The 26,970-nt window shown below is 39.0% G+C and overlaps 1 protein-coding gene across 8 annotated transcripts in view; it reads left to right on the top strand.

Annotated features, from left to right (window-relative positions):
- Positions 1-26,970, top strand: part of LOC111565724 (ankyrin-1-like) — a 132,200-nt gene that overhangs the window by 9,623 nt on the left and 95,607 nt on the right. For all 8 annotated transcript variants that reach the window (XM_055019066.1, XM_055019065.1, XM_055019064.1 and 5 more), the window contains exon 2: positions 18,723-19,516. In XM_055019066.1, coding sequence (XP_054875041.1) covers positions 19,391-19,516 — 126 coding nt within the window. In that variant the 5' untranslated portion in view covers positions 18,723-19,390. The remainder of the gene's footprint in view (positions 1-18,722; positions 19,517-26,970) is intronic.

Here is a 26,970-nt window from a genome sequence, read left to right as displayed (position 1 = left end):
GGCAAGTAGGGCCTTGGTCAAGGATGTGGCCAATAATCCAACAGAAGTTCTCTGTAGAGTTTGGAGGAATTGTCTGAAGAACAATCATCTCAGCAGTACTCACTCATCTAAAGGTCACTCAGGCCTTTAAGTTAGAGCAGCTCTGCTGAGGCCACTCTGAGTAAAATGTATATGATAGGCTGTTTGGAGCTGACCACAACATATAAAACCTGTGAGAACACAAGGGGAAAAGACTCCCTGGTCAGATGAAACTAAACCCAAACACTAGGCACTGCTCATCACCTGGCAAATAACATTCCTATGGCGAAGCAGCCTGAGAGCAACACAGATCTCTTCTCCATAGACACCAGAGTACTTCAAGGAGACCCTCTAGCACCTTTCCTCTTCATCATCTGCTTAGACTATGCACTGAGGAATGCAATTTTGCTTTCTGATGGCCTGACCCTAAAGTGTCATCAAAGTAGAAGACACCCCAAAGAAATCCTTCGGGAACTTGCATTGGCAGATGGCATCGCCCTCCTGGAGAACATTCAGTGAAGCAGAAGACCTTCTGCATCGGGTAGAGTGAGAAACAAGACAGACTGGACTCTTCCTGAATGCTGGAAAGCCGAAGTTCCTACACCTTAACCCAACATCTGAAGAGACATTGCAGCACTAGATGGGTCAGAAATCAAAAAAGTTGATGATTTCCTATATCTTGGAGGCTACACCAACACAGCACATGATATAGAAACAAAAACTGGTAAAGCTTGGGGAGCATTAAACTCTCTGTCAAAAATATGGATATCTCCAATTAAAATGACAACCAAAATGAGAGGATTCAAGGTGTCAATGGAATCCATCTTGCTCTTTGGATCTGACTTCTGGTCACTATCAAAGACACTCTCAAAAAGAATTGATGGGACTTAGACCAGAATGCTACACATGGTACAAAACATCTCCTGGAAATCACACCTCACCAACAAGTCGCTATATGACTCACATCCACGCTGGTCAATAATCATTAGGCAATGTAGACCAGCCCTGGATGGACATGCGGTGAGACACAACGAAGCAGCTGTTTGTTGTTTTGGAAACCTGATGCTGTCACAGGGGTTGACAGGCTGAGCACGACATTTAGGAAGGTGCTAGAAGAAGACACTGGTCTGGAAGGCAAAGAACTTTTGACTGCAATGCTGGACAGAGGGAGCTGGACGAAGAACTTTATTCATGTCGCCAATTCCGTCGGACGCAATTGACTTGACTTGATGGTGAAGCATGGTGGTGGCACCATCATGCCTTTGGGTGCTTCACTAAATCTACACATAAACCCCGTGGAACATCTGTAGAGAGACCTGAAGATGGCAGCTTATAGATGTGTCCCATCCAATTGGATGGAGCTGGAGAGGCTGAGCCAGAAAGAAATGTATAAACTGTATAAACCGAATCCAGGTGTGCCAAGCTTGTAAAGACTAACCCAAGAAGACTCCGAACTGTAACTGCTGCCAAAGGGGCCCTACAAATTACTGAATTAGGGTTTAAAAGCTTTTATAAATAAGATATTTAAGTTTTTGATTTCCAATAGATTTGCAAAAAATCCTGAAAGTAAAGCTTTCATTTTGTAATTATGGGTTACATTAATGAGCAAATGGCCCATTTTATCCATTAAACATCTTAAATCAAATGTGCAAAATGTGAAGGGCTCTCACTACTTTCCTAAAGCAATCATATGTTTTACTGCTCTTTAGTCTCTGGGGAGGAAGGCCTCATAAATGTTAGAGAGAACCTCTGATTTGTCTCAGTAGTTTGAACGGTTTCTGCACTTTGGGATTAGAGTGAATGTGACTCAGAGTATGGCTTTAGGTGAACACGGGTACATTTATTTACAGACATTAATAGGTGCAGGAACATGGCACCAGTGCTGGGCGCCTGTAGCTCATCTTTCTAAGCACCACTTATTATTCTGAGACAGTATGTAATCCCACTCGCCAGTGACTGCCTGCAGAAAAATGTGTTTGTGTGTGTACACTTGTGTGTCATATCATCTCATAAGAGTGGGTGAACATATTATTTCCCAAAGAGCAGTTTTCCTTTTACAGTGTGAGTCGGTGGATGGGCACTATAGCATGGGCACTGTCACTTTTCCTTGTGTTTTATCATCTTTGCATGTTGTTATGATACTTAATGGTTGGGATGTGGCCTATTAATGCATTATGTCAACTCTCAGACACACAAACAAACATGTGCATTGACCTTTGTGATTACAGCTTGCATTTTAGATTTGAGAGACAGCTTCCTTTCCTCCTCAAAGAGCTGAGGAGGAAGGGCTTTGAGGGCTCAAACTAGGTTTAAAGTTTGGGGTTAATGGTTAAAGTTGGGCGTAGTGTCCTCACAAGCACAAAGATGTGTGTTTGTGTTTCATGTTGAGTGTTTTTAATGGCAGTGACTGACAGTTTTTCCCCACGGTGACTGAGCTGAAAGCCAGAGATGAAGGCTGAAGTAGAAAAATGCCTCTCAGTCTCCCCTCCATTGTCTCCATGTCTCCCCCTTCTGTCTTTCCTTTTCATTTTTATTCCTTTCCAGCCCTTCTCATGCTGCTGCTGCTCTGAGCCTCCTGTGCTCTTGTGTATTCTGCTAATAGCAGCTCATGAAAAAACTTTTGATTGTTGTTCATTTTGTGTCTAGCATACAGTTTAGTAAAGAAATATACTACGCTGCTTCAAAGGGCAGTTGGAAAAAATTAGATCCTTTTTTATCATATGCATTTCTCTTGCTCTTCTTCTTTGAAGCTGCAGTCAAGCTGTGCAACCTTCTGAGGCTTCCTCTTGCAACACATGAACATTACTTTGCCTGTCAATGCACAACTTGATATAGTCCCTAAGTATGCTTGCTCTCGGTAAGAAAACTACCATGAGATGCAGAGTAGAGTTGCATGAAGGGGAAGGACGGATGTTGGATGGATGGCAGACGAATGGGGTGGGGGGAGGATACATCCTTAATGGGGATGACTCATGGTTGTAGCAGACTTACATCAGTGCCGTGGCTTACCTTTGCTCTCATATGAAAATCCTTGAAGTTAGAGCTGTCCCGTCTCTTTATTTGACAAATTCAACTTTCCTCTGATCCCACAACCATCCCTCCTGGCATTGTGAACTGTGCATTGCGTTTATTTCCTTCATGATGTGAATTAAATCTACTGTGTATATGAACAACAGTTTTAATGATAATTTATACAGCTCTGGGCTTTATTGTTTGCCAGATTTCCCCTTCAGGGAAAACAAAGTACAAATATGATTAAAATACTGCAGTACTTTACAAGTTAAGGTTGTTAATGTAACAACATCTCAACTTATAATAACTATAAAATTAAGAGGCTTGATTTGATTTGGGGAAAAGAAGTGGAATGAATTTAGTGGTGCTGATCCCACCTCTGAGGTGGATTGTGTTGTTTTCACACAAAGAGAAAAAGTTTCATATCCTACGTGGATGTAGGTGCAGAAAGATTCAATATACAGTTTGGCATTTAAAGCGCTGGCAGATCAAGAGGCAGAAAATCTAGTGCAGCTATAGTAGTATGTCTACTGCGCTGTAAGACAGAGTGAGTGTAGTATCACGGTTGAGTAATACGTCTGTTTGGTTAGGGTCACGGAACTCAGAGTCACACAACCCTTGCTGGTAAATGGCAATGATTGAGCTTAACTCTGCATATTTCATGAGACTGACGCCGGCTGCAGAAAACTGCTGTGCACCAGCAAAATGTGAGTGTGCGGAACGAGTGTTTTCATATGTAGAGTAGCTCTACCATTTTTTGACCTTTTCCATTTTTGGCCTTTAGCAGCGCGTTAAGCAGTCACGTCTGCAAACAGGCAATAATTAAGTAAAAACTCATCACAGATTGGCAGATTACGCTTCCACTAATTCAATCAAAAACACCAGAAAACAAAAAACATTTTCTGCATTTTAATCAGTATAAGTTCAAACAAACGCAGCAGTTGGACTTATTATAAAAAAGTGTGATACAGGATTAGAAACAAAAGATTTGGACACCTCTAGCAGACACACATCACACATTCATGAGAACACGCTTGAGGAGGAAGAGAACAGCAAGAAGACTGACAAAGATGAAATATCTCAGGCTTCTCCCCCCCTCCAGGGCTGGTTGACTCACTGTGATGTCTCAGAAGGGCCAAAATGCTTTGTCTAAGCCATAAGAGACCCTTCATCAGCATATTTCATTTCCTCTGAAGTGGGATGGGGGAACGAGGGGGTGAGGTGTGTGAGTTCTGGGCTGTTTTTGAATTTTGAATGTGGCAAGTTTTCCCCTGCGCCTGATGAGAATGAAGTTTCGTCTCTACCGCGTCCCAAAACTCTTTCTTCTTTTTTTGCAACTTTGCTATTTTTGTCTCAACCACAAGTTGTTGTTTTCCTAGAATTAACTCTTCAAAGTCAAACAGAAGCTTAAACTAAAGCAGGGGAGTCAAACTCAGATTAGGGGCCACATTCAGCCCATTTTGATCTCAAGTGGGCCAAACCAGTTAAATCACAGCATAATAACCTATAAATAACCACAACTTCAAAATCGCAGGTATCTTGAACTGAACAATATAGTATTTTACTTTATGATCAAAATGACAAAGTCAGGCAAAAAAGACAAAGAAAACTCCCACCATAACAAGACAAAATATTACAAAAATGAGACACAAAACGGCAAAAGAACAATGAGCAATCTGCTGTTTTACTTTATGATCAAAACAACTTGTCATGGTCTAGAAATTATTTTAAATTTATAGTTTTACTAATTCAAAATCTGCAGTTAATGTCTTCTCTGGAATTTTTCCACTTTGAGGGCCGGATTGGACCCTCTGGAGGACCGCTTTTGGCCCGTGGGCCGCATGTTGGACACCCCTGAACTAAAGCATCTTTGAAGTTACTCAGTATAGTATGGTAGAAATACACATATATTATGAATAAAACTATGAAAATATGAAAATACACACCTCAAAACAGTCTATGAATTTGAACCAATTTGAGCCTCTGGGAGGCTAATGTAAGTTAATGTGACGTGTGTGTGTGTGTGTGTGTGTTTCAGTATGTTCTGCTGTGCACGGTCCTGCATGTGTGTGTTCAGTAATGCATCTACAGCATGCATACCATCAACCTTTTCATTGTAATTCTAAACTAAAGCCACTGAAAGCCTCAGTTTAGCCTCGGAAAGCTCATTAATATTTAAACAGCACATTCAGGATAGTGAAGCAGGTCTGATGCAGTTGGGCACCAACGCTACAAACCCTGAAATGTAAACCACGGTATCAACTACAGCTCTCAGAAAAAAAGTCAGTCTTTTGTTTTAGCTTGTGCAGAATTTATAAATCTTATTTTCCCTAGAGAAAGTAGCCTGACAGATTTAATTTCACTTTTATCCAAGAAAAGTTTAAACAAGGGACAAACTATAGAAGTAGAAGGGTTTACTTTCTTTGTTTCACTGCAGTATGAAATATAATATATCAGGTTTAGGTTGTCTAATGATGTCTGCATTGTTTCAGTCTTGCATTACATGGCAAGTATTAGAAAACACCAGTCAGTACTAATATAATCACAAGTGTTCATGCTACTAAATTCACAGCCATATTGAATTCTGCATATTACCAGAGAGCCTAATCTGTGCATTTGTAAGATTACAGAGTGAAAGAATGTGCTGTTTAAGTTTGTAAAAGTCATTTTTATAGTAATTTCCTATAAAGCTTATTATGCAAAGTCAAGGGACAGGTGCCTCTTGCAGTTTATGCTGATGCTTCAGAAAACTCAAATGCAATGTTTGTTTCATTCTGAGTGCAAATAAACAAACTAAAGAAGTGGAAAGTCTAAACTTTTTCAATCAGGGAACAGTTGAGTTGTAAAACAGTCAGGTTACTAATAAGAAATGTTTCATTTTACACAAGCAAAAACTATAAATGAACATTTAATGAGAGCAACTAATGTGACAAAATCAATTCTCAAACACAAGAAAATCCTAAACGAAACCAGCATATAAGTGTAAGAACAGCGGGATTTTCCTCTTTGCTTTCTTCCTCTTCATCTTCTCCTTTGGCATTATATTTGGCTTTTTTTCTCTTCACTCTCTTGCTGTTTTATCTCTCTCTCTTTCTTGTTTTCCATCTGTTTCTGTCTCAGTCTTGTTTCCTTTTGAAAGCAAACACAGACCTCTTGATAGCAAAAAGCAGCACCGTTATCAATTACTCTGCGTCTCCTGCACCAAAAAACCTCCCTGCAGACACAGCACATTTTCCTGGCCTGGAGAGAGAGAAAGAAAGAAAGAAAGAAAGAAAGAAAGAAAGGAGCAGTGGATAAAGGAAGAAGTAGAAAAGGTACAGAGAGAAGGAAAAAGAGAGAGTGAGCAGGGCAACAGAGAGAGGAGGGCACATACAGTGAGGCTGTAAAAAAGCTCACAGCATTAAACATTATATTGCCTTGCTTAAGGTGGGGCGAGTGATAACGGAGCTACTTGCACATTATGGCTTTATATATTACAGTATGACAGCTGGACTCACATTTCTTGCTGTGTCTGTGCTTGGGATGTCCTCATTTGACCCAGCCAATACACTTAAATATACATAACGTTAAAAAAGAGGCTGATGGTGACCGTTACTGCAGCTTCAGAAAGTGTGAGCATATGAAGAAAATGTTATAGACTGGCAGTATGGAAAAGAGAAATATTTGAACTGAATGACCTCATATAAGCAACTGACAGCAGCAACAGCAAACACAGTAAATCTGGATCAGCGATTTCTGTTTCTACTAGTTTCAGAGAGTAACTCCAATGTTATTTTGATGTTTGCATGTATATATTTTACATGTTTTGTTTCATTCTGTGATACTTGACATCCTGAGTAGAGCTTAAAATAAAGTTCTATAGAGGTTCAAACAAGCTAATTCCACAAACCCTTACTAGAACATGGAAGGAGATGGAGGAAGACATATTGATTCTTTACTAAAAGTGGAAAAATTAAAGTGCAGAAATATTCCCAAGTAGAAGTCAGACATTGACAGGTGTTGTAAAGTAAAACTAAAATATTTTTAAAGTTTCTAAAGTAAAAGTGCTTCATGCTGTTATCCATCCTGCATATAATTATTAAGATGATTATACATTGTGTGTTGTTTCCTATTTTATAAGTCGATATTTTGGAAAATCTGAGTCATCCCAGAAAAAGTGTTGTCAACCCCTCCCACAAACAGATATACTTTGTGCAGTGATATTTTATACACATATAGCTCAGTTCCCCTGCAACTCTCATCCCTCTGCTGCCGTTTTCTGCCTCCTTCCGTGAGCCGAGCCAACGCCCAGATGCTGCAGTGCAGCTCGCTTCCCCGTTTCCAGAAACTCTGACCCCTCCCTCTCCAGATCTCTACCCCTCTCTCTCTCTCTGCTTCCTTACTCTGTCTCTCTGCAGTGAGGCAGCAGCGAGGTGACGGGACAGTGGAGGGAGTTTATGCACTGCCCTACAAACAACAAAATTAATGCACATCTGCCAATAAACATGTTGCAATGTAGGAAATCCAGTTTGAATGATGTTGGATCTGCACCAGAATAGTATTTATTACATTGGCATATACGACCTTAGTTCATTACCTTACTTCTTTTTGTTTCTCTGATCATAAACTTGCTTGTTTTCTGATTTTTGTGGATTCATGGCTCTTGTATTTGCACTTATGATGCATACTGAGGTGAGATTTCTTCTATAGTTGTTGTGTTTGTGCTGTTTCTGTGCAAACAAATGGAATTTGGTTTAATATATTCCTATAATACACCTTTAAATAACACACAAGATTAAAAAAAAGGCAATCAGTTTTATTTATCTTAAGAGGAAACACTGCAGCAAAAAAAAAAAATCTAACTTTATATTACTACTTCCTCCCTCCTTCCCTCCCTCCTTTCTGCTGTTGGCAAACTTAATGACCCCGAACAGACTCATCTAGCTCATCAGATCTCCTGGATGTGTGTTTAATTTGTTGGAAGTTCAGAATGGTTTGGGATTTTTTCGGAGACTTTAATAACTTTAATGATCGACCATTAAAGCGCTGTGTATTTTGTCATCCCAGATGGAGTGTTAAGCCGTGTTACGTAAGTCAGTGCTGGACTGTTGGGAGTAATTGAAAAGTAAGCAGACACATGGCTTAGATTGCATCTTCTGAGAAGGATGAGGCCATCAGAAAAAGTGAGGAATAGTTTGGGAGATGTCACTTGGATTAATGGCAGAAAGGGACCAGATATTCCTGCAAAGAACAGAAGGCCTTATTCCAAGTCTCAGAGACAAGATAGTCCACATAGCAGTACTTTTTACCAACAGCATGTGAATGATGGCAACAAGAAAGTTGTAGTTGATGTAGACGATGCTGTAGTACTAATCCAACCCAATCTCTGGTGGAATTTATATTCATTTACATTAAAAGTAATGTCTGTTATCTTGAGTGTGGTGTCCAACTTCAACAGTTGTTATGGATGGATGGATGGATGGATGGATGGATGGATGGATGGATGGATGGATGGATGGATGGATGGATGGATGGATGGATGGATGGATGGATGGATGGATAGATAGATAGATAGATAGATAGATAGATAGATAGATAGATAGATAGATAGATAGATAGATAGATAGATAGATAGATAGATAGATAGATAGATAGATAGATAGATAGGATCTCAAGGTAAATTCAAGCTTTAATTCAAATTTTATTCTGCTCAACAAATTCAGATCCTTCTAAATTCCTTCCTGAGTCTATTTAAGTCCCTGTCACTGGGTCTTCAACTAGTTTCCAAAGTCAAGAATAGACATTAATTCACTTTTCCATTTTAATTTTGTACTCTATACGTAATAATACTGTATCTTAAGTAACTTAACTGATGGTGACGAGTTCATCCATGTGTTTTTATGTCCTCAACGATTCTTATATGCAACTAGACAGGTGTTGTAGTACGTGTTCCTGTTAAGGCTGTTACCATCTTCAGCTGACGAAGAGGCAGTGCCAATACTGCACCAACATCGTCAATGAAACAATGGGTAACAACAATCCAATTCTGTTTTCTAAATATTTTAAGCTCTGCAAATATTGTGGAACTGATGTATTAGACACGGTTCTCCCACTGGCATTCAGTTACAATAACTCAAAGATATACTGATAGTGATTCAGGACATGATGACTATGTGTAATGTAATGGGTGTCGCTCATAGAAAGTTATCTTCTGACTGACTGACTGCTCTCTGATAGCTCTTTAGCAACTTTCAGATTATTGTTTTGGTTGTACAACAGCTTTATTGCTTTTACTTACTCACATCCAGACACATCAGACAGACACATGCTGCTATGTGTCTGCAGGATATACAAATACAGTCATGGAAAAATTACTAGACCACCCTTGTCATTTAAAACAATGGTTATGCAATCAAGTACTAACTCCTGTGTGGATCATGTGACTAAAACAGACAGAAAAGAAAACATAGAATGCCTACAAGCTGTTTTTGCCAGAACAGTGCCATAGCTATTGATGGAAGAACTGAAGAGATTTTGGTTATTATCAAGAAAACCATGGAAAATATCTGATATCAGCTCTTAAATTAAACTCTTATGAGCTATTTTTGTTGTTGTCACTATATTTGCTCAAACAAATTTACATTTAGTTGTACCAGGCATTAAAATGAACAAAATGAATGACAAAACAAGGGTGGTCTAATAATCTTTTCTATGACTGTAGGTTTCCCACAACTTTCTAAGGCCATTATATCCGAAAGGCTGTATTCTGTTTTTAAAAAATCTTAATACATGTTTGAATTTGCATAGTTAAATTTGCTGATGAAAATTTTTCAAACTAGTCATGACAATTTCACATTCCTTTTTGGATCTAAACTCTGGATTCATATTGCATGAAGCGATCAATGGCAACATTAAAGCTACTGATAGCTGAAGGCGATAACATTGATCATCTCAATACAACGCAATGTTCTGCTGGGAAACCTTGGCCCTGGCATTCATTTGGAAGTTACTTTGGCATTTAGCACCCATTTAAAAGATTGTTCCAGACTAAGTAAACCATGGCAACAAGACATTATGCTCCAGCATACTTCAAAAACTGCTGAGGAACAACTTGGCCATTACTACAGGCAGTCTAAGATAGTGACCTGGTCTCCCCACATCCCAATCAGATCAAGCATCTGCAAGATGTGCCAGAACTAGACATGGAGGCTCCACCCCACAGCCGACAGGACAGAAAGGATCCATTGCCAATGTCCTGGTGCCAGACACCACAGGACACCCCCACAGGTCCAGCCTCCATGACTCAATGGGTTGGAACTGCATGAGGGGAACCTACACAGTATTAGGCAGCCGGTTTTAATGTTGAAGCTGATTAGTGCAACTTAGTGTTTGTGTGCTTTTCCCAGTGCTGTATTGCAGGAAGTGCAGTGAATATATAAATTGTTGGGAAGCAGAGTGATCTAACCCACTTTCTGTAGTTTTTGAGAAAAATGGGTTAAAAGTTTTGTGTTTTCAAGAATGGTCTGACATTCAAAGCGCCACTGTTACGCTATATTTGGGTTGCGGGTTAGACCATTTTGCCACTAAAATCTAGACCAGAAGTTATGTAGAACTCAGTTAGATTTTTTATTTTTTTTTGTGGGTTAGACCATTCTGCTTTTAACCTCCTCATATATAAAGCACCTCTCCACTGCAGGAACTCGGAGTAGGCGTGAGGTTTCACGAATTTAAAGAAAAATGGTCCCTTTCAGTCGTGTTTCCATTTGATGTAATAATTTTGCATCAGTAGAGAAAACCTGCATGGTTGCTGTTCATTGTATTAGCCTATATGGAGAGAAGACAGCTTCTCAAAGATGACATCAAGAGGACTGTGAGTTTTTGTTCTTTTCTTCAAGAATAACCCACCCAGAACTTTCTTAGAGCTACATATTTCTATCCTAAAAACAGCCCAGAAAGAGCTTCTACTTGAGCAGTTCTTGCAGTCATAACATGCTAGCCACACTAAAACAGTCCTGAAATGTTCTGATGCTACTTTAGCCCTGCCAGAGTTAAGAGTCCCATTGCTTTAGTGGCTTCGTAGGTATGGCGATGGGGTCGTGCCATGTGCCTCTCTGTGACTTCCTGTCTCGTCCTGTCTTATCCATCATACCTTCCATCATATTCCTTGAAGTCCTGTCCAAACCCATCACATTATGTTATGTATGTTTTGTCACATCACACTGCGGCGTGACATAAAGTGAACATTACAGCTGCAATAAAGAAAGGCACCTGCTTTGTCATGCTATGGGCACACACCGGAGGAGGATCAGAGCTCTACATCTCGGCTGTACCTCCTAATCTATGGAACAAGCTATTTGCCGATGCAGTTTGCAGGACCACTGCAAAGCAAACACAGTTACTGTAATGTAACTCTTGTAAAGAAAAAAAAAAGGAAAACACAATCGATGAGTATTGATTGGGAGCAGCGTAAGTCTTGTCCTCAAGTGTTCTTGAGCTGCTCTCTCAGACCCTGCCAGGTAATCCAAGCCTCAGAGGTCAGCGAAATTCCCGGCAGGTTGATGGAGGCAGGGCTGCAGCTCCTCAGTAAAAAGAGACGGAGCGATCTGGCCGTAGATCCAGTGGTGACATTTTAAAGACAGAATCAACACCTTGATTGTGTTTCATATTTGTCCCACAAAATTAACAACAGAAACCAAGGTGCTGTTGGAGGGTGTACGTTTAAAGAAAAAATTCAATAAAGCTCATAAATATGCAAGCTGTACCTCATCAGCTGCTTACGGAAAAGGCTTTGACAATGAAAAAGGAGACTGTATTATAACCAGTGCAGAACTGCCATGCGTGCAAGTCTCCTCATCAGCAATTCAGACAGAAAGGGAGAAAGTTTGCATTATTCTTCCCCTGGACAGGAAGCTGGTCTGCAGTATTGCAGTGTCTTGGCTTCAATAGGGGTGACTCTGAGATAATTTCTGGGTGTCTGCCAAGTGCTTTTCACCCCCGAGCACTTTGATTCTCACAGAGTGGGTCTCGCATGCTCAATGATCAATGGTTCCTAATGGAGGAGCGGTCATGCACAGCATGAGATTTCCAAAGCTCACTTAGAATCTGTTTCTTTTTCTAAAGCCATTTTCTTTATTGGAGGATAATTGAATTGAATCAGTTTAATTTTTATGATCCATCAGATGTGCTTGAGTCACCCCAAGAATATCTTATGTGATTTCTTGGTGGGAGTCTGATCAGAAGATTGATGTCGCGCTCATGTTTGTCCCAAATGAAGCCACAGACAGAAGATTAGCATGAAGATTGTCCAGCGGTTTGAAGAAATCTTAATATTTTAATCTTTACATAGCTGAGAAAGGAAATAGAAATAGGCCCAATTAGTGGTGACCACTAGAACTGGAAGTTACACCTGTGGTTCTGAAATAGTTCTGTGTATAACCATAATACAATCACAAAGGGATGTATGGCCATAAATGACCATAACTCAAGAATTCATATGCTAATGATTACAATATTTCATGTAAATTTCTAACAGGATAAAATGATGAAGTCAAAACATTTAATGACAAAAGGCCACTGTGACACCATAATATACTGAAAAAAACTTCTCAGCCCAGAAGGAAAGATGACGATCATGCTATATTTTATTTTTGAGCGGATACTTTTTGTATTTTTTGACACTAATCTTGGGTGCCCATCTATTAAATTCTTAAGCCGGGTTTCCGTAGCATATATTTTCTCTCCTTTACCTAAATAATCATTATAGTTGATATATGCTGGAATATCAAACACACCGTTCCATTGTCCTGTGGTGCAGTAGCTGAACTGCTGAGCAAACTATAATGCCCTTTTTTCTTTTTTTTTGCACTTATCTGCATCAGTGCCCTCACATACCAATATGCTATTTCTGCCCTGCTGAGCATAACTTAATAGAGCTAGCTGTGCAGTTCTATAAACAGTCATACCATGTTTTATGGTCATGCTGAGGTTGCTTAATAATAATAACAATAATATTTCTGCACAGCTGCAATGCAGTTTTAATGAGTGACACATGATAACACCCCCTCATTACAGAAACTAAAGTCAGAAAAAGAAAGAACATTTTTCATTATATACACTATCACACCACATTTTTCTTACATTTTGATAATGACAGAGGTTTTGTAGCTGATCTTTTATGTACCTTGGTAGATTCACACATTAAGTCTTTGCTGACATCTAGAGTTTCAAGCGTGTAAGTGTGTCGGCATACAGCAATAGCAGGAACAGCAGTCACCCATGGTAGTAGTAAAGGGAAAAGCAGCTATAACTATATTAGAAACAATAAATAACAAGAAAGCAGAAAAATTCCTGCATAAAATATTTACACAGACTAAGTATTCTTGGCATTTTAACCACCAGTGAGTCTGTGAATGTCCACATGATGTACATTCAGGACCTGCAGTTTAACTTAGACTAAAACTGTAGAGAAAAATCATTCCACATCCTTTCCAAATATTTGATGTAATCCTTTTATTAAACCGCTTAAAAATTGACTAAATTGTTTCATCTGCTGTGACACATAGTTGATGGTGTCTATTCCAAGAACAACAGTGATGAAATGATTGCATCAAGGTGAGGAGAAAGACATGTCCTTTGTTCCTGCACTCACTGCCTCTTCTTATTTCAGAGATGGACGTAGACTTTATGTTGGACGCAGCAGCAGCACTGGCTGAGTCCCAGAGTGTTTTTTTTTCTGCTGAGGGAAGTGCAAGTCATCGTCAAGGGCAAAGAGCAGAGGATACACCGTCTGCTTTGGAGTTAGGCCAGATGGCATGTGACACAACTGGAAAGGCACTGCGAACAATAGGGCATTTCAGGGACATTAAACAAACATACACATATTATTTCTTAATATTTGTCCAGCAAGAACCATAGAAATAATGGCAAATAAAGTTCATAAACAAAGGGCAAAGCCAAAAATGAAAATAGAGATTAAAATAATAGTTGTGAAATAGTTAAAAATCATCAAAAATCCCTACTTTATTTAGATTTTTTTTTATTTCGAAAGAATAAAACAGCAACTTGTGTTCATGCACAGAATTTTAAATGAAAATTTAAAAAAAAAATTCAGGTAATCATGAAAGACCTAAATAAAGAAAAATGAGAAAAAAATTATATTAAAAAATATATATACATAGATCCAAATATAGATCAAATAAAAAATATTTTTAAAAAATGAGCAAAAAAATGAAATAAAAAGCAAAAAAATATATCAAAATATAAATTTTAAATTTTTTTTATTTATATATATATATATACATACATATATATATATATATATATATATATATATATATATATATATATATATATATATATATATATATATAAATTAGCAAAAAAGTAAACAAAAAATAACATCAGATAGCTAGATAGCTAGATAGCTGGATAGATGGATAGATAGATAGATAGATAGATAGATAGATAGATAGATAGATAGATAGATAGATAGATAGATAGATAGATAGATAGATAGATAGATAGATAGATAGATAGATCCAAATATAGAAAAGCTCGTGTCTTTTTTTCAGAATCATTAGCATGGAAACAGATAACATAACCGGTGCATTGAAACGTCAGATGTATCTTTGGGAGAGAAAAATAAGTGATTTCTAACTTTCAATCAAATGACTGAACAGTATCTTTAAGGAGTCTCCTAAACGATATTATGAGAAATGACGCATATTGTAGCAATAGCTTTCTTTTGCCACCTGATGGCGCACTAACACAGTAAACACGAGCTGTCCAAAGGAGTTGCAGTGTTGTTTGAGGCTCTAAATAGCAGTGGTGTGTTTGTAAATCTGAGCTCTGTCAAATCATGAATCACCATCCACTGAAAAACATTTAATTTGCTCAGTAATGTACAGCTTGACATGCTGGCAATAAATATTACACTTTCACGCTGCGCAATATATCGATTGAAGAATCATGACTTCATTGCTGTAATTAAAGTTGATCCGTAATTCATTTCTGTAGCCATAAGACTGCTACTTAGTTTACGTTTCATTTATACAATCCCTTACCGATAAAGTGTTGAATTATTTAATCCTAGGCGTGCAGTGTCCTTGGGAATCCTCTTCAGCATGCAAAATATTCCCAAAAGCACTTAGGGGACAATTGGAAGTCTGCCTTTATTTTTCTCATGAAATATGTAACAACATGTCCAAATGTATTAGAATGGCTTACACAGCAGTTTTAAAAATATTCTTTTGACAATCATTTCAGTTTCTATCTTCACCTTGTGGCTGGATTTTATATGTAGCTACCACTTAAATAACGTTCAGGCTGGGTTTGGCTGAAGTCCATCACAGGGTTTCTCTTTTCTCTGAGGTCTTCAACAAACCTACTAAAAGACAGGTTCACTGTAGTCTTGTTCTTTCCCCTACAACTCCTATGATGACTAAGATGCTGACTTAATTTCACCACACAGCAGCTTCCACAATGTGTTGCCACAGATGACAGTCTTCTTCAGGTAACACAGAAAATTTGCAGCTTCATCATTTTCTATATTTGGCATATTTGGCCGAGCAGCTAATGGACCCAGCGCTTGTATTGCCATAATTTTCATCAGTGATGGATCCCAGCACCATCTGCTCCAACTCCCTATTTCAGTTTTTTTCTTTCTTCTTGAAGTGCATGACATCACCATTGTGAGCAGATTCATAATGTCCTGCTGATGTACTTGAAAGTGAAACCTCATTCTCACTGTGACAGATAATTTCATCTTTATTTAATTACAGTAAACAAAACTATGAATACAGCATGCGAATGGACTTCTTTCCTGACTGTTCTGATTAGAAAATGGTAAAATCTAGGCAACTGTCAAATTCTTGACCACTGAGTTCATCTACACCATAGCCAGTTGTACCTTTAAAGGATACAGGTGCACAGACACTCCTCTGACCGGTGACTATAACATAACACCTTAAAATGCAGCTTTATTCAAATGATGTGATGCTACAGATGCCAAGGGAAAGACAGAAATGGGTTCCTGCCATGTTTACATGTCAGTTAGGGTCGTACATGACCGTCCAACGCAAGGTCTGTTAGTGTCCGACAACATGATCAATCTCTGCCAACTTTGCCCTTCAGGAAGAGTGGGACAACATTCAAAAAGCAGGATCTACAGCCTCATTAACTCTTTGCGTTGCAGATATGTGTATTACAAATAGTGGAGACACTTGTTACCGACTTGTGATTTCTGGTCTGTGAACCCACTCTCAATCTGTCCGTTGTCAATCCCAATATGGTGCATCGTTGGTTGTTTAATAATGTCCATTCTGTTGCAGTAATGTGCAAAGTTCACCCATTGTAATGCTAGTCTTTTTAGCAGCTGCGTTCTCATGGTTGGGCTTCTTAAAGCACAGCAGGAGACTAGCAGTAACTAAACTTGGCTTTAATGCTAATGTTAAAAAGCAAAATAAAGGCATAGGTGTGTGCATCAATAATGGGATGTAATCTTCAACAGTCCTACTTAATTTAGGTTTTATAGACTCTTGCAGTGGATGCCATGCATTAACCCTCGTGTCGTCCTGCGGGTCAAAATTGACCCGTTTTAAAGTTTGAAAATGTGGAAAAAATATCAATATATTTTCACAGTGACACTTCTGATGTCCACATTTTCAACAAATCTTTGAACATTTTTTGGTGGTTAAAATGTTTCTGAAGAGCATTCACACAAAAAAATCAACCAAAATCCAGTGAATTTCGTTGGATTTTGGTAGATTTTTTTGTGAATGTTCTCAAAGAAAATATTAGAAGTTTTACTGATATATATGGAATCACTTTAGATATTTTTAGGATTTTTTTGGAAGATTTTTTACTCATTTTTTGAAAATATTTACAAGAATTGTCTTGCCAAGTTTGGGGAACTTTTTTAAAATAAAACTTTTAAGGGAAACTTTAAGGAATTATTGGAATTTTCTTCCTGAAGGTTTTGCAAATTTTCAGAATTTTTTGCTGAATTTTTGGTATTTTTTTAGACAAAACAATATCTTTTGGGTGCCCATAAGTGAAGACAACAGGAGGGTTAAAACACTTGCACAAATAGTGAAATATTATTCTCAACAATAATATTAAATCATTTAAGTAAATGTGTTTAAACTATTGCACTGTGAACTGTAAAATGAGTGTTAAACTTAAGTCATATTTTCAAGACAACATGAAACAAACAACAGGGATACCTGATCTCTCTCTTCCTGCACAAGGTGAATTAATGAGGCAGCATAAAAACTGCTACATTGGACTAATGCTTCCATTGTGCTTTACTCGCTTCAGTATCTGAATGACTGGTCATCTGAAGTATCTGACCATTTACCCCATTACTGAATAAATCACAATGGGAGCGTTAATCTTATGATATGCACACAGCAGTCAATGGGGACGTGCATATCATTTTTATGTGGAATTGGGAATAATTACTGTGGTTATATTGACAGATATTCCAATGAAAGCTATGGCATTATGGCATATATTTTGTTTATTGCCTCCAGCCTAGTAGATCCATTAGCACAAGGAAATTCAAAGTTGGCACTCAAATAACTGCACAGTGAGACATTTTACTCACAAGCAAACACACAGTTGCATAAAAGTATACAGAGTTAGGGATAACATTTGGTAAACTGTTAGGAATATCTAATTTTGAATACTGACCCATAGACGCAGAATTGATTTTGGACTCAGTATGATTGAACGGACATGGCGTTAATCCACTGGTGTATTACATCTATGAATGTAAAATGTATGCATTCCCAGTCTTGTCACATTGCCTCTTTGTTGAAGGCTCTGCTGCACTTTACACCGCCTCATCATTCTGCAGAAAGATGATGTTGCAGAGGTGGAAGGGGGAATGAAAAGGACAGAGAAGCAGCAAACAAGTTTGATCTCGGTAGATCTTCCATCTGGTGATGAACAGTGGGTAACAGAAGGCAAATGCATGATATCACTGCAATAAAGAGACAGTACGTGGACAAGAAAATGTGGCTGTTAAGGTGACAACAAACAGTTGAATCATATCATTTTGTCATTGACTTCCTGTTGGGTGTAATTCATTTGACATTTCCATTTGGGGATTTTTGGGAGTTTTGATCACACTGAAAAATGACAAAACATTTAGGTTGTTACATTAAATCATAGTCTGTTCAGAAAAAAGGACTAAAATCTCATTAATTACACCTCAAAATATAAAACCGTGTGACGTTAGTGTTAAATAATATGTAGTTTAGAAATAGACAGCAACAAATATGAAACAGTTTTAAGGATTCATTGGATTTACTCTTAAAAAGTATTCGGTTTCACATTAATTTGTCAAAAATGCTGCTAGTTTCTCATCTGCTCCTGACTTGCTGCATCAAACATCCATGCATACCCTCCTGATGTGAAGGAAAAGGTAAAGTGGTGGAATAAAAGGGGAGAGAGAGAACATGCAGTTTTTATGAGGCGTTCATGTCGTTGATGTTTTTCTCCATTTCTGCTTCTGACACTAAAACATGAGGAAAGTAGGCTGGTGTAGATGTTAATATATGACTCTCCACGCTACCTGAACGTTGGCTTTTGATAGCCATCAGGTGACCAACCCTCCTGTCAGCACTCACAGCCTGTATATTAGAAATCTATTTTTATTTTACAAGCTTCCATGTCTCTCACTTCTGTTCTTCCTTTCCATCTGTTTCCAGGGGGAGGTGCCGTGGAAAAGCCATGGTCAGAGAGAGGGAAGACGTGAGAAAAAAATAATTTGAAGGCATTCCGCAGCTCTGGCACCCTCATCTTCTGTACCTCACTTATGCAAGGTGGAACAACAGCTATTGTGAACGAAAATTGCCTCTCTGAGAGAAGAGAACTGGAGAAGGATCCAGAGCAGCGGGAGGAAGAGGACATTTGACAGATAAGAAGAGGGAGCTCTGCAGCAGGATCCCCACTGTGCTCAACACAGAACTGCGTGACTGGTCTCTGCAAGCAGAGGGAGGAGAGAGGAGAGAAGGGAGGAAGGTAGGAAAGACAGAAGGGGGAGGGGAGGCGATTCAGTGCAGTGCTAGCTGACTGGATGAGTAGCAGCCGCGGCACAGGCAGCAGCATCAGCACCACTAGCTGTAGCATCTTTCTTTGTGGCTGCTGGAGGCTGTCTTGTGGCTGCTGTAGCATCAACATTATCCACGCACAGACATCTGGAGCCAGACGTTCCCACCACTCGCCTTCTGCACACATGTCATGGTGGCCGCCAGAGAGGAGGTAGTAAGTGACGGGGCTTAGGGGACAGAGGGGCACAGGAAGGGGAAGCAGGGACGACCTGTGGTAGGGCTGGAGCAACGGCGACTGGAGCAGCGGCAACAGTAGCAGCGGCACCATGGCGCAAGCCGCCAAGCAGCTCCGCAAGACCAAGGACCTCGCAGAGGCCGCCGCCCAAGAGCAGAGGGAGAAGGAGGAGGAAAAGATAAAAAAGAGGAATCGATCCAGAGACCGCAGGCGCAAGGTATGGCTGGCTGTCTCAGGAGACAGGGGAGGTGACGGTTATTCTCACATCCATCTTTCCTCCTCTGCCCGCCTTCCTCTATCTCTCTTGCAGTTTCTCTCTCACTGCATCTATTGTGCATGATTGGTTAGGATGCAATTACACATGTATAATTACACAGTTGGTCCTGTGGTCTCAGCTGGTGCATGTGCTTGTGTGTTTAGGCTAACCAGTCAAGCACATACGCTCTGGTACAGGTTGTGTCTGCTCTGTCAGATATGAAGCTGTAGGGGAAGAAAAAGGAGGCTCATGATGACTGTTGTGCCATCGGAGGTGTGACCAATATACGCTGTTGGTTAAATAACAGAACATGTCCTTCTTTTTGCTTCACCTGACAAGCATTCTAGGGGATTTCAGCCTTACATGGGTGCAGCTTATTCAAATGAATGCAATGCAAGTTCTGTGCTGCACGTATTTATCTGCATTCCAGCACCAGTAACATGCTTTCAGTGCTCTCCCACGAAGCTGTGTTGTTCTTAGATGTGGTGTCTTCCCCCATATTTTTTTCTTTTCATTTGGGGAGATGTAAAATGGAGGGGGAAAATGGAGGTACACTCTAATAATAGATGCAATTTTAATGTATCTGTGTATCTTTAGGGACAGGCTTGTGCTACATGTATTCTTCAAGGAGTAATCTGTGGTAATGGTTATTTATGGCATTATTTGCTGCTTGTATTATCTTTTTGGTTGCAAAAATGAGAATTTAAATGTGTTGTCACAGACAGAATATGATCTTATAGGCATTGGAGCTCTCATTCATTCCCCCGTCTCACTTCCCTCCTGCGCTCTCCCGCTCTCTCTGTGCCATTAGGTGCAGATTTTATTAGGATTGTGTTGCCTCACACTCATGCTTGGCAGCACCGAAATGATTTATGAGAATGCTGTAGTGAAAGGTGCTCGTTGAGTTGATTAAAAAATGATATTTATCCCTTAGTCGAATTTACAGCATTATCAATGGTCTTAGACTTAGTGTTCAATGGAATTCCAGCTCTCAGTTGCTTTCTGAACCTATTGCATTATATCTGTGATGTGGAACAGGTCTTAATGTATTCACTATGGGAGATGTGTGTACGTGAGTGTGTGGAGCAGAGCTTTTGTCAGAAAGGCGGACACACAAAGGAAAGCGCTGGTACAACAGGGGTGTAATCTCATTTAACGTTCTTTTCACAATAAAATCAAAATAAGAATGCCCTGAATGCAAAACTTTCAGGTTTCTGCGACAGCAGAGAGGCTTGTGATACTAGCTTGTTTTGCTTTTCTTGTTGAGAAAACTGGATAAATGACAAAAACGTGGTGGTGTAGTGAGATATTGTTCTTTCTACAGTAACACAGTGTCACTTGTATCACATAATGAGTACTTACATAAACAAAAAAATCTGCAGTTTAGAGCAGCAGTCCTTTAAAAAAAAAAAGTACAGTGGAATTGTACAAAGTAATAAAATGACCACATGGTGTGGACGCCAATTTTGTGAAGATTATATAACTCATCTTTGATTATCATGAATTGAGCTAGTCATTCCTCCCCTGCTTTTTTATGTAAGTGTTAGCTCAGGGTTTGATTTTGGCAACTTAAATGAAGTTTCTGGTTTTTTTTCTGAACTACAAGTAAGATTTTGCAGTAAAACTAACTTTGTTTAGGTTATGTAACATTCAGCCAGATGATGAACATAGTGGTCGAGATGGTGGCTTTGGTGGTGATGGGCAGACCAAGATGTTGGCAACCATTCAAGATTGAGCATAAAGCAGTTGGGAAAATCTCCATGTGCACCTAATGATGGGATGAAAGTACATTTTTATTTAGGTATGAATGCTGTAAATCCTGATATTACTTTGTTTCTCATTTTTGTGTGACATTGCCCTGACAAATGGGCAAACTAAAATACAAGGAGTCCTCAGTTTAGGACGTCCTCGACCTACGGCGTTTCAGCATTATGTCAGAACTGGTTAAGTGGAAGTGGATATGTGGAACTAGTTGGCGAGCGGAACGGATGAATACGTCGTCACGCGGCACTATAAGACGGCTTTGTCTACATTCTCCGGTTGTATGCCACCTTAGATTGTGCTACATTCACTAACTTTTTGTCCTTTGTTATGGCTCCCAAGCATAAGTCAGACTCTTCTGATGCTTCAAAGAAAAGGAAAGCCGTCTCCATGGAAGTGACATTAGATATAATAAAACACTCAAATGGTAAAAACAGTGCAACATATTCTGTTTTCTTCTTGTAAAATGATTCATAAAGGCATGAAAGTCGTTGATATTCATGACTTTTGTGAAGAACTGATCGATATCTTGATGCACGTAACGTCTTTGTTTAGATTTTCGCCGGAGTTCCGACTTACGGCGAAAATCGACTTATGCCGATCTGTAGGAATGGAACTCCGACGTACATCAAGGACCCCCTGTATGTGAAATTTGGTTGGGCAGCAGAAATTGAAGAGACATTTTCTACTGTTTAACCTCTTGTAAAGTCTCTGGTTGTATTAGATCATTGTGGGTAAGATTGCAGTGAGCTGCGTTGCTTGACAACCATATTAGATTTACAAGATTTTTCCATTAGTGATACACAATGATGTTGGTATCAGCCGATAATGGCTTTAAAATTAAATGAACATTGACAGACAACACATATCAGGTTAAAAGCTTACACTTTTGTTACTTGAAGACAAATATGGCATATTTCACATGTAAGCTGAGGTAGTTTAATTCACATGTTTGTTCTGCTGCAGGTGAGGCTTGAATGTGTGCAAAAATAAATGTACAATCAGCTAAAATGAGCTTGAAAATATCATTATATCGGATATCGTCCAAAATCCAGTGTCTGTTTTCTGTGAATGTGATACAGTCCTGTTGCGTAGCGTTGTGTTTGCTTGTTACAGAAGTTCGCTGAGCAGTCGGAACCTTAGTAAACGGTAAATGGTCTATATTTATAAAGTGCTTTACTATACCTGAAGCAATACCCAAAGCGCTTCACATCATACGTCACAGTCACACAATGATGGCGGAAGTTGCCATGCAAGGCGCTAACCACGACCCATCAGAAGCAGTTAAGGGTTCGGTGCCTTGCTCAGGGACACCTGGACATGAGCTCTCTAGGCCAGGGATCGAACCGGTAACCCTACGGTTACAAGACAGCCACTCTACCCACTGAGCCATGCCGCCCCCAGTAAGCAAATATGAATGTCGTGTCTCGGGGCGGTGCTGCTGCGGGGCTGAGGCCGACATTAGGTTATGTGAGGCCAACGTTCTAATCTGCTCTTCTGCTTTGCTGTGTTTCACTGTGTTTGACACTACATTTTTGGATTTTTAAAAAATGTATGATTAGTTTGGTCTGGGTACGGTGTGTCATTTGAGACTAGCAAAGAGGTTCTAAATAACTAATTTAATGAGCGCTGTTTGAATATTTTAGACATCATTACCAGTGAGAAAAAAACAATTTGAGCTCACACTTAAAACCAAGAATATCACTGCTATTTTGTCTTACATATAATTGGCGATATAAAAGGCAGAACTTAACTAACCATCCACTCATGGTTAATTTCATAACTTCAGTTGTTTATGCCCATTTTTACTGTTGAAGAACCTATGAAGCAGCTATGTTTAAGATTTAATTCATGATTATTAGATTCAAAACTGCTTTCTAACTTTGTTCATTGGTAAAGAGGCCTTGGAAATCCTTTTGGCTTCACTCTACTGCCAAAAATATCAGCAAAAACTCTAATTCAGACCTGGAAAAAAATGTCAAATTTATTTGGCGAATTCAGATTGTGGCTTTTGTATGATGTGTTAAATGCCTAAACTGTGAAATGAAGAAATGTGTTTCCTCTGCTGCCTGTCAAACACCACCAACACTAGCAGTGAGGAGCAGGACTCACAACAGTAACGTAAGCTGCCGTTGCTTTGGAAATGCCTGCATGTGTGACCTTTAGCAGTGAAACACAGTTTGAATAATGTCAGCCACAGCTGACGACGACAAAATAAGATCAAAGAAAGGTGGTCGTGTCTTTTCGGTTTTACAGAAATTATTCAGTTTTGCAAAGTCTGACATTAAACAGACATGCAGTTGACCTCACACAGAGTGACCCTCATTATTAGACACTTCAGTTGTCATGACTTTGTCTCATCTGTCAAAAAAAAAAAAAATTCACAAACAGATCAAACACTTCTAGAGCTGACTGGCTTTACAAGACATGCTATAAATGGAAAACACTCACCATAGTTGACATCAGACATTCAGAATTGTTTAGTCTCAGAATATAACACAATTCTATAATTTCATTTAGCTTTTATCCAAAGCGACGTATATCTGAGAGTAGATACAACACAAGCAAGGATCTAGTCAAGAGAAAACAACCTTGATAAGAGTCATAAAACAAGTTCTAGTCTGATAATAGGACCTTGGTGCCTACAGGCAGTGTGGGAGGTAATAGGTCATAATATTTTTATTTTATTTATTTATTTATTTATTTATTTATTGTGTTTTTTTGCAGTCTGTCAAGTGCAAAGACAACCTCTTCTTACATAATTTCCAGAATAAATATCATATTACAGGCAGGTCCACTGAGTTAATCATTGTTGTGTGGCAAACTCCTGGAGACCTGTCTGACTTGTTCCTTTGTTGTAATGATATGATTATGTGTATTTTTCCCCAATAATTTCCCCCAAGGAGTGTATTTTAAATTTTCTTTTGATGGAACAAATGTGCACAGTGGCAACTTTGCAAACGTTGCTATTTTCTTTTTGCTGCACACCTGCTCCTGGTCTTTTTCTTTACACAGTTTGCAGAATGTAAGAGAGTAACAGCCTTTCTCGTCCTTTTCTGTTGTACTTTCACAGGCATACAGTTTTGTCTATGCTCATCTATGTGTGTTTTTGAAATTTTTAAATTAGAAAGGAACAAAAGTGGAGTATCAGTGTCGCCGTAGTCTGCTGGTGGTCACAAGCTTTAGGGAGCAATAAGGAAGAGTTTACGGCAAAGACCCATCTCTGCTTCACTGCTCCTGACTGATTGGCCTCTCTGCCTCACCTTCACCTCAATCATAAACCGTGGCTCTTCGCAGTGCGTCTCCATCTGAATCTGTCTTTCTTCCTTCAGTAGATTGTTGCTATGCACCCAGAGGGAGTGAGTCAAAGAGACGGAGAGGGGAAGAGGAGGCACAGGCAGTTCTTAATGTTCTCGGGATGTTAATTGGCTCCGCTGGATGTAAATCAAACTCGGCAGCATGGGATCTTTCTTCCCTACTCCTCCCCTTGCCCAAAGGTTATCCACTAAAGTGCCAACTAAGATCCGATCACAGCTCTGGACAGGCTGGACAGTAATGTGGTTATAGGGAATCTGCAGAGGAAATAGCTCTGCTGGCTGAGGTGAATGCTAGAAAAAAAACAAAACTTTCTCATCTACTTCTCCTCTACCATCTACTTTTTCCTCACACAAATTAGAAAAAATTAAAATCATGCACTTTGAGAATAGAGCAAGGGCAGAAATGCAGTTGAAGTGAACTGAAATGACACATAAGAGCATGGTTTATTATGTTTTTAGTTAAGTTTGGCTTGTGAAATTTAATCTTTAGGACTCCTTGGACCGTCACTGATTCATGCAGCTTTTAATTACAGTCAAGTTTTTTGACCCTGAGTTTAATCTACTGCATATATTTACACAAATATTGATTAAAATATGTATCTGTCACACTAAAATACAAGCTCTGGACCTCAAGCACTCACATTATTTTTTCACGAGCTACTTTGTCCAAATACTGGGTTCAAAATTATCGAGTCGATCATCCTAAATTATTGATATGGTGTGAGTGAAGCTTTAACCGGCAAATGTGGCCGCTGAAATTGATGTGACAGTCGGCTAGAGAGAGAGGATGTATCACTATGTTGGAGTTTTTAGAGTGACAGAAACACTCGGTCCACTGAAGGATGCACAGAGGTGTCACAGGGTGGAGCTTCTTTTCTCACTGATGATCTATGGCTGAGTAGAGGCGCCGACTCGCAGAGAACGTTTTAACCAGATGACACGGACAATTTCAGAACGTTATTAAGTTAATCTAAGTTTACAGGTGCCCTGTAGAGTTTTCTTGGGAAAAAAAGCTATTATATTTTTGAAAGTATCCACCAAAATGCATTGTGTATATCTGTGAGATTTAACAAACATGTCAAGTGCGCTTCGCTTGTCCTGATTTTAAAATTTAACCTTTCTTAAATCCATTTTTACTACCCTGTGGTCTTCTTCTTCCCTGCTTTTGTGAGTACGTTGCTGCATATCTCACCATATTACTGTGATGGGTAGATGAGTGGCACAGTATGACACCGCTGATCGAATTGTAGTGTGGCTCAACAGATGCTTTTTCCACATTTCACCGGGCATTTATATTGCTTTCTGTGATCCCCTTTGCTATAGAAAACAAGAATAACAACTTCCAAACAGCAGCAGAAAATGTCACGTTTTGCCAAACATTGGGATCATGCAATAAGACAGGCTTCCTTTGGTGAATTAACCTTTTTAATGACGCCTCCCTGCATGTAAATGTTCCACTAAAACAGGGCCACCCCCCCAACACTCCCTTGCAGATTTGACCTTATGAATTGCAGCAACAAACATGCAAATTTCTATTCCAGCTTGGTACACGACTAAATAAGTTGGAAACAAATGTTTACTTGGAGCATAATGAGCTATAGTGCAATGCAATTATCTATTCATTTTAGTTCAGAGGCCGCATTCAGCCCAATTTGATCTCAAGTGGACCGAACCAGCAAAATCACAGCATAACAACCTATAAATAACCACAACTCCTAATATTTCCTTTGTTTTAGTGCAAAAAAGTACATTCTCAAAATGTTCACATTTAAGGAATTATCTTTTTACAAAACATTATGAACAACCAGAAATTTCTTAAGAAAAATAAAATCAATTTCAGCAACATTCAGCTTCAGTTTATCATTTCCACATTACAACTTCCAGATCACAGAGTGTCTACAAAGAAACACAATATTTAGTCACATCTATCTGGAACTGATGATACAGTATTTTACTTTATGATCAAAACTACAAAAGCCAGACAAAAAAATAGACAACAAACAACAAAAACAAGACAAAATATTACAAAAACAAGAGACAAAATGACAAAAATGAGACAAACAAAACGCAACAAAACAAGAAAGAGACAAAAAAATTGACAAAAAAGTTACAAAACAACAAAAATGGACAACACAAGTAAGACAAAACACAAGATGACAAAAACAACACACAAAACAGAGAATAAAGCAAAATACAAAATGACAAAAATAAAACAAAAAACCCAAGCAAGACAAAAAGGAAACAAAACGACAAAAACGTGAGACAAACGACAAAAGTCAGATAAAAAAAGGCAAAACAACCAAAACAAGACAAAATATGACAAAAATGAGACCCAAA

The sequence above is a fragment of the Amphiprion ocellaris genome, chromosome 17, assembly GCF_022539595.1.
Source record: "Amphiprion ocellaris isolate individual 3 ecotype Okinawa chromosome 17, ASM2253959v1, whole genome shotgun sequence".
Classification (NCBI taxonomy): domain Eukaryota; kingdom Metazoa; phylum Chordata; class Actinopteri; family Pomacentridae; genus Amphiprion; species Amphiprion ocellaris.
The sequence above is the reverse complement of the archived record's forward strand: the minus strand, read 5'-3'. Positions and strand labels throughout refer to the sequence as shown.